Source organism: Carcharodon carcharias, unplaced genomic scaffold, assembly GCF_017639515.1.
Source record: "Carcharodon carcharias isolate sCarCar2 unplaced genomic scaffold, sCarCar2.pri scaffold_1097_ctg1, whole genome shotgun sequence".
Classification (NCBI taxonomy): domain Eukaryota; kingdom Metazoa; phylum Chordata; class Chondrichthyes; order Lamniformes; family Lamnidae; genus Carcharodon; species Carcharodon carcharias.
Genome location: NW_024470961.1, coordinates 7,501 through 19,641, shown reverse-complemented (window position 1 = coordinate 19,641; position 12,141 = coordinate 7,501). Strand labels below are relative to the sequence as shown.

Genomic DNA, 12,141 nt, shown 5'->3' with positions numbered 1-12,141 from the left:
TCTATCCCGGGTTGGTCTCTCTCTCTCTCTATCCCGGGTTGGTCTCTCTCTATCCCGGGTTGGTCTCTCTCTCTCTCTCTATCCCGGGTTGGTCTCTCTCTCTCTCTCTCTCTCTATCCCGGGTTGGTCTCTCTCTCTCTCTCTCTATCCCGGGTTGGTCTCTCTCTCTCTCTCTCTATCCCGGGTTGGTCTCTCTCTCTCTATCCCGGGTTGGTCTCTCTCTCTCTCTCTCTCTATCCCGGGTTGGTCTCTCTCTCTCTCTCTATCCCGGGTTGGTCTCTCTCTCTCTATCCCGGGTTGGTCTCTCTGTAACCTGCTCTCCGCCCTCTTCCTGCTATTGGCCCAGGAGCCCCTCCCGAGTTGAGAAGCTGCCGGGTTTACTGAAGTCGGGAGAAAGTTGGAGTCGCGCCTGCGACAGAATCTGAACTCCAGCCATGGGCAGCAAGGAGGATGAATATGACTATCTGTTTAAAAGTAAGTGTGGGACCCGGGGAGGGAGGGAGTGTGTGTGAGTGAGGGAGTGAGTGAGTGAGGGAGGGAGGGAGTGAGGGAGGGAGGGAGTGAATGGAAGGCGGAGCGGGGAGCAGGCGGTTAAGGACACAGAGAGAGAGAGAGTCAGAGCAGGAACAGGTTCCTCTGCTGTTGTTAGTCCAGATCCACTGAAGCTCACCCCACCTTCTCCCCACCCCTCACCCCTTCTCCCCACCCCTCACCCCTTCTCCCCACTCCTCACCCCTTCTCCCCACCCCTCACCCCTTCTCCCCACCCCTTCTCCCCACCCCTCACCCCTTCTCCCCACCCCTCACCCCTTCTCCCCACCCCTTCTCCCCACCCCTCACCCCTTCTCCCCACCCCTCACCCCTTCTCCCCACCCCTTCTCCCCACCCCTCACCCCTTCTCCCCACCCCTTCTCCCCACCCCTTCTCCCCACCCCTTCTCCCCACCCCTTCTCCCCACCCCTCACCCCTTCTCCCCACCCCTTCTCCCCACCCCTCACCCCTTCTCCCCACCCCTTCTCCCCACCCCTTCTCCCCACCCCTCACCCCTTCTCCCCACCCCTCACCCCTTCTCCCCACCCCTTCTCCCCACCCCTCACCCCTTCTCCCCACCCCTTCTCCCCACCCCTCACCCCTTCTCCCCACCCCTCACCCCTTCTCCCCACCCCTCACCCCTTCTCCCCACCCCTCACCCCTTCTCCCCACCCCTCCTCCCCACCCCTCACCTCCACCCCTCACCCCTCCTCCCCACCCCTCACCTCCTCCCCTCACCCCTTCTCCCCACCCCTCACCCCTTCTCCCCACCCCTCACCCCTTCTCCCCACCCCTCACCCCTTCTCCCCACCCCTCACCCCTTCTCCCCACCCCTCACCCCTTCTCCCCACCCCTCACCCCTTCTCCCCACCCCTTCTCCCCACCCCTCACCCCTTCTCCCCACCCCTCACCCCTTCTCCCCACCCCTCACCCCTTCTCCCCACCCCTCACCCCTTCTCCCCACCCCTCACCCCTTCTCCCACCCCTTCTCCCCACCCCTCACCCCTTCTCCCCACCCCTCACCCCTTCTCCCCACCCCTTCTCCCCACCCCTCACCCCTTCTCCCCACCCCTCACCCCTTCTCCCCACCCCTCCTCCCCACCCCTCACCTCCTCCCCTCACCCCTTCTCCCCACCCCTCACCCCTTCTCCCCACCCCTCACCCCTTCTCCCCACCCCTCACCCCTTCTCCCCACCCCTCACCCCTCCTCCCCTCACCCCTTCTCCCCACCCCTCACCCCTTCTCCCCACCCCTCACCCCTTCTCCCCACCCCTTCTCCCCACCCCTCACCCCTTCTCCCCACCCCTCACCCCTTCTCCCCACCCCTCACCCCACCCCTCACCCCTTCTCCCCACCCCTCACCCCTTCTCCCCACCCCTTCTCCCCACCCCTTCTCCCCACCCCTTCTCCCCACCCCTTCTCCCCACCCCTCACCCCTTCTCCCCACCCCTCACCCCTTCTCCCCACCCCTTCTCCCCACCCCTCACCCCTTCTCCCCACCCCTTCTCCCCACCCCTCACCCCTTCTCCCCACCCCTTCTCCCCACCCCTCACCCCTTCTCCCCACCCCTTCTCCCCACCCCTCACCCCTTCTCCCCACCTCCTCCCCCCACCCCTCACCCCTTCTCCCCACCCCTCACCCCTTCTCCCCACCCCTCACCCCTTCTCCCCACCCCTCACCCCTTCTCCCCACCCCTCACCCCTTCTCCCCACCCCTCACCTCTCTCTTGTCCATTACACTTTGGGTGGAAGGCAGGGTGGGGTTGGTGGGTGATGGGGTATTGGCAGATGTTGTGGGGGGGGGGGGGGGATAGGGAGGATATTGGGTGGGTGAGGAGAGTAGGCCATGGGGTATTAACGCGGTGTTGCTGCCCCTTTGTCTCGGGCTCGCTCTGGCCTGCTCCATGCACAAACTATAGGCCCTGACCTCTTGCTGTTGGGCCTGAGCACAAGGTGGTTCCCACTGGAGCTGAGCCCCAGTGCGCCGGAGTTTGGTTTTTAAAACCCTCTCGTGTGATGTCTCACGGAATCTTAAGGGCATAGAAGGAGGCCATTCGGCCCATCATGCCTGCACTGGCTCTCCAAATGAGCATTTTGACCCAGTGTCATTACCCTGCCTTTACCCTGTAACTTTGCACCATTTCTAATCAAATAATCATCTAATGTCCTCTTGAAAGCCTCAATTGAACCTGCCTCCACCTCACTTGCAGGCAGCGCATTCCAGACCCGAACCACTCGCTGTGAACTCACCTCGCACTTGCTGCTTTTGCAAATCGGTTTGAATCTGTGCCCTCTGGTTCTTGATCCTTTTACGAGCGGAAACGGCTTCTCCCCATCGACTCTGTCCAGCCCCCTCATGATTTTGAACATCTCTATCAAACCTCCTCTGATCCGCCTTCTCTCCAAGGAGAACAGGCCCAACCTCTCCAACCTGCAGTTTCTCACCCCTGGAAACCATTCTCGTAAACCTTCCGGGGTTGTGGGGGGGGGTGGAGAATGTCAGCTCGCTGGAGCTCTTTAAACTGGGAGGGAGGGAGGGAGGGAGTGCTGAGGAGGATTGGAGGGGAGGGAAATGAGGGGGCTGCTGGGTTGGAGAGGGAGAGACACTCTTGTTGTGAAGAGGGGGCTGGTCCTGGACTCCCTCCTAAGGAAGAGGGGTGCGGTGTCGATCCAGGGGGGAAGGGAGGGTTGTGGGGGGAGCACCGTTGATGCTAGGCCTCGCAGGGAGGAGTTGGGCAGTGGAAACTGTTCGGGGTGTGGGACTCGGAGCGAGCGAGAGTCCGGGGCTGTTTTAGGGAAGACGGATTTGCGTGTCTCTTGCCTTTCATCACCTCTGAACCTGCAATCGATGAAGTGTGGGGTTTGTTTTTTTTTTGTTGCGTACAGCCGCTCTTGTAAGTGTCGGAAAGGCTGCAGCCAATTTGTGCACAGCAAGATCCCAAGACGAATTTGCCGCTTTTCAGTGATGATGGTGGAGGGATAAATATTGGGCCCTAGGATACCAGGGAGAACTACCCCCCCCCCCCCCACACACACACACACACACACACACACACACACACACACACACACAGGTCTGCTCTCTTTCCCATAGCAGCCGTGGGATCTTTTCCATGCCCCCTCCCCCGAGGGGTGGGCAGACGGGGGTCCCTGGCTGGATGGTGCCCCCTGGGTGCTGTCACCGGGAGTGTCAGCCTGGATCGTGGGGCTCGAGTCTCTAGGATGGGGTCCCGAGCCCCTGACGTGGGAACCATGTCACGGCGGGGTGGAGGGGTGGGGTGGGGGGGGATGGGGGGGTGGGGTTGGTGAACATGGACTCAAATCCCAGCGAAGGAAGGTTGGGAATTTTAAATCCGGTTTTCTTTCTACTTTAGACAAAAACGCTGAGTAGAATTGGCCGTGAAGATGTCGGTTGGTGTATAAACCCCCATCTGGGTCACTCGTGCCCCTTTTTAGGGAGGGAAATCTGCCCTCCTTACCCGGTCTGGCCTACACGTGACTCCAGACCCCACAGCCCACGTGGTCGCCTCTTAAAACTGCCCCCACCCCCACCCCCCCCCGCCCCACCCCCTGCTGAAATGGGCCCAGAACTCCGATTAAGGGCGAGGCCACCACCTCCTCAAGGGGCAATGAGGAATGGGGAATAAATGCTGGGCCAGCCCAGCCAGTGACACCCACATGTTGAGGAATGAATGGGACAGGGTGCTGGGCTGCCTGGAGTGCAATTTGTGGTGAGTGAGGTGTCCTTTCCCAGTTTGAGACACTCACCCCGGTTGTGAAACTGAAGCCTGCTTTGGCGTTGATGTAACTGAAGCTTTCATTCCCAACACCGCCTCCCTCCCCCCTCCACACACACACACACACACACACACACCTTCCTGCCCCTCCCTTCCCAGGACTCCCAGGCATTACAGAGCGCAGGCTGTCTGTCTCACCAGGTCTTTGATTCCCACACGGACGTTCATCGCTGAGACCACCGTTCCTGGCTTTGTTACCTCCGGACGCCGTTCCCTCACCCTGCTGCCCGCACCCTCCCCCCACCACCCCCCTTACCCCATCCAAAACTCCGCTCACCCCGTATCCCAACTCTCTCCCAGTCGCACATTCCCAACACCTTGTGCCGACCGACACGGACTCCCAGTCAAGCAACACGTCGGTTTTAGAATTAGTGCCCTCCCTATCTCTGTCTCCTCCTCCTCCAGACCCTTCACCCCTCCCTATCTGTCTCCTCCTCCTCCAGACCTTCCACCCCTCCCTATCTCTGTCTCCTCCTCCTCCAGACCCTCCACCCCTCCCTATCTCTGTCTCCTCCTCCTTCAGACCCTCCACCCCTCCCTATCTCTGTCTCCTCCTCTTCCAGACCCTCCACCCCTCCCTATCTCTGTCGTCTCCTCCTCCAGACCCTCCACCCCTCCCTATCCCTGTCTCCTCCTCCTTCAGACCCTCCACCCCTCCCTATCTCTGTCTCCTCCTCCTCCAGACCCTCCACCCCTCCCTATCTCTGTCTCCTCCTCCTCCAGCCCCTACACCCCTCCCTATCTCTCTAACCTCCTCCTCCAGCCCCTGCACCCCTCCCTATCTCTGTAACCTCCTCCAGCCCCTACACCCCTCCCTATCTCTGTAACCTCCTCCAGCCCCTACACCCCTCCCTATCTCTGTAACCTCCTCCAGCCCCTACACCCCTCCCTATCTCAGTAACCTCCTCCAGCCCCTACAACCCTCCCTATCGCTGTAACCTCCTCCAACCCCTACAACCCTCCCTACCTCTGTAACCTCCTCCAGCCCCTCCACGTGTGCTGCTCCATGTACGTAGCTGACACTGAGATGTACAGCCGTGGGCCTTGTCTGCTGCTAGGCCCTGTGCTGGAGGTAGATAGCACCCAGGCTATTTGCTGATGGTGCCTTTCCGGTCAGTGAGGCAGTGAGAATCCCTCCTCCTCCTGACGGGCCTGTAGACTGGCCTGAGTGGTTAGGTCTATGGGCCGTGGGCTCAATGGGCCGCACACTCCCCTCTGAGCCCGAAGCTCGTGTGTTCACGCCTCCTCTCAGCCTTGGGCCTGTAATCCAGGCCGACACTCCTGGGTGGGTGGGGGGTGGGGGGGGGGTGGGGTGGGTTGGTGGCGGTGAGGGAGTGCTGCGCTGTCGGGGAAGTCCTAAACCGAAACCTCCTGCTGGTTGTGGGAGCTTCCTGTGCACAAATTGGTTACCGCGTTATCCCACATCTCAGCGCTTCCAAATAGAACGGAAGGGCTTCATTGGCTGGGAAGCGCTGTGGGACGCCCAGAGGTGGTGAAAGGCACTACAGCAATGCAATTCTGCCTCTCTCTCCCGTGTGTGCGTGCATGTTTGTGTTCTAAGGCCTGGTGTGACCTGTTCAGCCTGTGAGGTGTGTGCCGTGCAAAGCTGGAGTTTAAGTTTGAGATAAGGGGCTGTTTTAATGGCCGATGTAAGGCACGTGGGTCAGCTCAGCTGATTTTCCAACCTTCCTTCCCTTCAAGGACAGGCCCTCCCCTGCTCAAGCCTGGGCCTAGCTGATGACTGTAGGCCAGTGGGAGTTAGGAACTCCTGGGGCCTAGACTTGAGCTGGAGGTGGCTCTGAAGTGCCTTCTCGAGCTACCCCCTGGGTGTGTGGAGAGTTGAGGGTTAACAGGACAGGTTTTGGGGAAGGAGCAGTGACCTCCACCCTAAAGGATCGCACCTCTCTCGAATATTCTGCCTTGGCCTGAAGAGCCAAGTCCCTTTTCCCGATCCCATACTCGATCGCAATCTCCTTCCTGATTCCGAACGCCTCGATTCAATCTCCCCCTTAGCCTTCTCCGCTCTAAGGAGAACAATCCCGGCTTCTCCAGCCTCTCCACACGGACTGAAGTCTCCTCATCCCTGGTCCCATTCTGGGGTCAATCTCCCTCCGCGCCGAGAGAGAGAGACTTGCATTTCTTTAGTGCCTTTCTCATCCTCAGGACGCCTCGAGGTGCTTCACAGCCGGTGAAGTACTTCGGAAGCGCAGCCCCTGTTGTAATGTGGGAGTGAGTTAGTGTACAGCAAGATCCCACGAGCAGACGATCTGTTTTAACGATGCTGACTGGGGTGGGGGTGGGGGGGGGTGGTGGGGGAGGGTGGATAAGCGGGACCCAGGACACCAGGGAAATTCCAATACCGGGCAACGGAATTTTTACACCTACCTCGGAGGCCGGGGGGGTGGGGGGGGAGGAGAAGGAGGGCGGACAGGCCTCAGGCTTGACGTCACGCCTGGCAGTGCGGCACTCCCTGGGGCTGTCGGCCTAGGTTGTGGGGCTTGAACCCTTGACTGTGTGACCCAGAGGTGAAAGTGCAAGCCGCTTGAGGCACGGGGGTTGTGTGCGTGTGTGTGGGGGGGGTGGTGGGGGGGGGCATCTAAGAATCCCATAATGCACCCCTGTAAGCCTTGGCCATTTTGGAAGCTTGACATTGTGGTTTGTGGTGGTTGTTTTTTATTTCTCTCTATCTCTCTGATTCTCACACCCGTCTCTCTCTTTCTCTCTCCCTCCTTCCCTCCCTCCTTCCCTCCCTCCCTCCTTCCCTCCCTCCCTCCCTCAGTCGTGCTGATTGGCGATTCTGGCGTGGGCAAGAGCAACCTCTTGTCCCGCTTCACGCGCAACGAGTTTAACCTGGAAAGCAAGAGCACGATCGGAGTGGAGTTTGCCACGAGGAGCATCCGAGTGGAGAACAAGACCGTGAAGGCCCAGATCTGGGACACGGCTGGGCAGGAGCGCTACCGAGCCATCACGTCCGCGTGAGTGCACGTCCTCGCCGGGGAGTAGGCCCCAAGCCTGCGCCGCCGCTCTCCGTCCCATCGCGGCTGTGCTGCCTCCTGCCTCTGTCAGTCCCACGTTCGCTTGCCCCGGCAACAGCTCTTCAACCATGTTTGGTTGGCTAAATGTCCCTCTTTTTATTTTAAGGAAGTCGGCCAACGTCAGACTCCAGGCCTCTCAACCCCTTCGTTCTTTCACGGGGATGTGGGGGTCTCGGGCGAGACCAGCGTTTGTTGCCCGTCCCTAATTGCCCCCTGGAACTGAGGGTCTCGCTCGGCAATTTCACGGGGGTGGGGGTGGGTGGGGGGGGGGGGAGGGGTTCAGTTTAAGAGTCGACCCCGTGGGCTGTGGGGTCTGGAGTCACGTGTAGGCCAGACCGGGTAAGGGGGGCAGATTTCCCTCCCTAAAGGGGGCATTAGTGACCCAGGTGGGGTTTTTTATGACAATCCATGATGGTCGTCATGGTTACCGTCACTCACTTTATATTCCCAGATTTGGAGGGTTGGCGCTGTGGGTGGGGGGGTGTGGGGGTAGGGTCGGCCTTTCAGGATGAGACACTAAATCCCAGGCCTCTGTCTGCCCTTGTGGTCTACTGTTGGAGGGGGTGGGGGTTGGGATGGATGGATGGATGGAGGGAGGGGGTTGGGGGTGGAGGGAGGGGGTTGGGGGTGGAGGGAGGGGGTTGGGGGTTGGGGGTGGAGGGAGGGGGTTGGGGGTGGAGGGAGGGGGTAGGGGGAGGGGGTTGGGGGTGGAAGGAAGGGGAGGGGGTTGGGGTGGAGGGAGGGGGTGGGGGTTGGGGTGGAGGGAGGGGGTGGGGGTTGGGGTGGAGGGAGGGGGTGGCGGGTGGGGGTTGGAGGGAGGGGGTGGGGAGTGGGTAGGTGGAGGAAGAGGGTGGGGGTTGCGGGTGGAGGGAGGGGTTGGGGGTGGGTGGAGGGTTGGGCTGGAGGGGTTGGGGTGGAGAGGGGGTGGGTGTTGGGTGGAGGGGGTTGGATGGAGGAGGTGGGGGTTGGGGTGGAGGGAGGGGGTGGGTGGAGGAGGTGAGGGTTTGGGCTGGAGGGAGGGTGGAGGGGTTGGGTGTTGGGTGGAGGGAGGGGTTGGGTGTTGGGTGGAGGGAGGGGTTGGGTGTTGGGTGGAGGGAGGGGCTGGGTGTTGGGTGGAGGGAGGGGGTGGGGGTTGGGTGGAGGGAGGGGGTGGGGGTTGGGTGGAGAGGGTGGGGTTTGGGGTGGAGGGGGGGGTGGGGGTTGGGTGGAGGGGGTGGGGTGGAGGGAGGGTGGAGGGGTTGGGTGTTGGGTGTTGGGTGGAGGGGTTGGGTGTTGGGTGTTGGGTGGAGGGAGGGTGGAGGGGTTGGGTGTTGGGTGGAGGGGTTGGGTGTTGGGTGGAGGGAGGGGGTAGGGGGGAGGGTGGAGGGGGTGGGGTGGAGGGAGGGTGGAGGGGTTGGGTGTTGGGTGTTGGGTGGAGGGGTTGGGTGTTGGGTGTTGGGTGGAGGGAGGGTGGAGGGGTTGGGTGTTGGGTGGAGGGGTTGGGTGTTGGGTGGAGGGGTTGGGTGTTGGGTGGAGGGAGGGGGTAGGGGGGAGGGTGGAGGGGGTGGGGTAGGTGGGAGGGTGGAGGGGGTGTTTGGAGAAATGTCTTGAGGCCCAATAACGCTCCCTGAAACCATCCCTGGAAACCGGAGCTCTGGGCCATTATCCTGACACCGTTAGATCCGAGCACACGGAGCAGGAGTGGGGCCCCTCGATCCCGCTCTGCCATTGGCCGGACTCCCGGCTGATCCGCCGGGGGCCTCAGCTTCGCTTTCCTCCCTTGCCCGGCAAAAGTCGATCCGCCCGGCGGGATCTTGCTGTGCGCCAATTTGGCTGCCGCGTTCCCCGACATCACAACCGGTGACCCGCGATTCGGATTTGGAAGTGTTGTGGGAAGCTGGGGGGCGGGGGTGCGCGTCCTGAGCCGGTGATGGGCGCTAGGCAAATGCAAGTCTGTGTAAACGCCGGTGGTGGTGGTGGGGGGGTTAAAGTGAGTCCCATTGACCTCCTGTGTGTTCAGGAATGTGATATCCTTCGGGGCGTGGGTGTTGAGCTGTGCCGTCTGTTATCGAGCGGCTATCTGCCCCTCCCAGGTCTTTATTACCGCGGCATCAGAGCCAAGTTGTGCCTCTGCTTTGCTGGCCGGCCGGCTGACTGACTCACACCCAAACATCCCTGCAAACTGCTCCACCAGGGGGAAGGAGAGGGAGCGTCACCCTGCAGAGGGACTCCATTGTACTCCCAGCCCCGGGGCACTGATTCCCTGTCCAAGGGCAGCGCTGACACTGGGTGCGGCAGGTAAATATTCAGCAGCGCAAACTCTGCCCAGATTAGCTTCTGCGCAGGGCTTGGCCCAGATAATTGGGGCTGTGGTTCCTGTTTGAGAGAGCGCAGGGGGTGTCGCCAATTGTAAAATACCCTTTTTTTTTGTCTGTCTCTCTCTCTCTCCTGCCTAGTTTAAGGCAGACTCATCTTCTGAAGACCAGCCCTCGAAACAGGCGGTTGCTAGAGCACGATATAAAAAGGGCTAATTCTGTTCGAACTCCTTCGTCCTGCAAGAAGCAAGAATGTCAAATTTTGTGGGGGGTGGTGGGGTGGGGGGTGTGAGGGTGGAAAGCACCGGTTTGTACCGGATCGGACAAGGGTGCCGATAGATCGGCAAGGCGACTCTGGTCGAGGTGTTGCCGTGGGGACTCGAGTGCATGAGGGTATTGAGGACCGTCCTGGTGCTGTGTCAGGGGTGTCCCAGTCACTGGTGGATCGTATCCAACAGCACGCCCCCACCACCGCCCCCCCCACAGTCAGGGTACTGACCATACTTGGCCACCCCTTGCTCTCAAAAAAGGATGCCTGACGTTTGGATGCGAGTCCCACGGTTTGGCCCAGCACCTGCTGCTCACTCCTGAGTGCGCCAAGCATCACACTAACGGACCAACTTAAGATTATCGGCCGGGTTCCCAACGTGGCTCACTTATACGTGCTAGAAGCTGCGGGTGTATTCATCCGCAGGGTCCTGTCCTTTCTAAGCAAAAGGAACATGTGTTGGGGCCTTTTGTTTGTTTGTTTGAATTAAGCAGAAGTGGGGCACGATAGCCCCCCCCCCCCCCCCCCCCCCCGGCGCATTTTCCATGGCAGTGTTTCGACCAATCGGAGTTGACCTTCCAGCCAATCAGCACCCGTTTCTCGAGCAGTATAAATTGTTGCTTCCTCTGAAATTTGGCATTCTTGCATCTGTCCTGATGAGTGCCAGAGGAGAATCTTTGACAGACTGTCTCCCTTCAGCAAGATTCAACTTCTGTAACTATTAAGCGACTAATACTAAATGTATTCCAGATTGGGAATGGTGTCCGAGGGGAACAGACTGAGTTCCTTTTGAGGTGGGGAGGGCTCACGATGGGGACGGTCCAAATTTCGTCTGGTGGATGGGGGGGGGAGTGTAGTTCACGATGGGGACAGTCCAAATTTCTTCTGGGTGGGGGGGAGTGTAGTTCACGATGGGGACAGTCCAAATTTCTTCTGGGTGGGGGGGTGTAGTTCACGGTGGGGACAGTCCAAATTTCTTCTGGGGGTGGGGGGGAGTGTAGTTCACGATGGGGACAGTCCAAATTTCTTCTGGGGTGGGGGGGTGTAGTTCACGGTGGGGACAGTCCAAATTTCTTCTGGGGGTGGGGGGGAGTGTAGTTCACGGATGGGGACAGTCCAAATTTCTTCTGGGGGTGGGGGGGGTGTAGTTCACGGTGGGGACAGTCCAAGTTTCTTCTGGGGGTGGGGGGGAGTGTAGTTCACGATGGGGACAGTCCAAGTTTCTTCTGGGGTGGGGGGGGTGTAGTTCACGATGGGGACAGTCCAAATTTCTTCGGGGGGGGAGGGTATAGTTCACGATGGGGACAGTCCAAATTTCTTCTGTGGTGAGGGGTGGTGTAGTTCACGATGGGGACAGTCCAAATTTCTTCTGGGGGGGGGGGGGTGTAGTTCATGATAGGGACAGTCCAAATTTCTTCTGGTGGGGAGGGGGGGGTGTAGTTCACTAAGGGGACAGTCCAAATTTCTTCCTGGGGGTGGGGGGTGGGTACTTCATGATGGGGACAGTCCAAATTTCTTCTGGAGGTGGGGTAGTTCACGATGGGGACAGTCCAAATTTCTTCTGGGGGGGGGGAGTAGTTCACGATGGGGACAGTCCAAATTTCTTCTGGAAGAGGAGGGTTTGCAAAGAGAACCATACGAGTGAATCTGAGGTAACAATGTCTTGTGTTTTTACAGGGACTTTGGGATCTTGGCAATGGGGAGTGGGTCATTGCGGTATCGTCACTGGGCTAGTAAACCAGAGACCCAGGGGTTAGGCTGTGGGGACCCGGATTCGAATCCCACCCCGGCAGATGGGTTGTAAAATTCACTAACGCCGTCCTGACCTGGTCTGGCCTACACGTGACTCCAGACCCACAGCCATGAGGCTGGCGCTTAAAAATGCCCCTCCGCTGGCCTAGCCAGTGACCCCCACAGCCCCCATGAACGAATCCGAAGAAAACCAGTCTCCTTTATGGGCTGGATAGAATGGAATGGTGTGGGGGTGGGGTGGGTGGGGGAGGGGTGGTGGGAGCGGGGGAGGGGTGGTGCGGGGTGGGGTGGGTGGGGAGGGGTGGTGCAGGGTTGGGGAGGGGAATGGGCCTTAGCCCCTGTTAAGTACCTACGTGTCTGCCTGTAGGTATTACCGAGGGGCAGTAGGAGCGCTCCTGGTATATGACATTGCCAAGCACCTGACCTATGAGAACGTGGAGCGCTGGTTGAAGGAGCTGCGAGACCA

The 12,141-nt window shown here is 60.1% G+C and overlaps 1 protein-coding gene across 1 annotated transcript in view; it reads left to right on the top strand.

Annotated features, from left to right (window-relative positions):
• Positions 1-274: 274 nt before the first annotated feature.
• The window catches only part of LOC121275152 (ras-related protein Rab-11A-like), a gene marked incomplete at its 3' end in the record, with an annotated part of 11,962 nt that continues 95 nt past the window's right edge, over positions 275-12,141 (top strand). Inside the window, exons 1-3 of the mRNA XM_041182570.1 lie at positions 275-474; positions 7,106-7,301; positions 12,043-12,141. The exon at positions 12,043-12,141 is cut by the window's right edge and continues 95 nt beyond it. Of these exons, the coding sequence (XP_041038504.1) occupies positions 435-474; positions 7,106-7,301; positions 12,043-12,141 (335 nt within the window). The remainder of the gene's footprint in view (positions 475-7,105; positions 7,302-12,042) is intronic.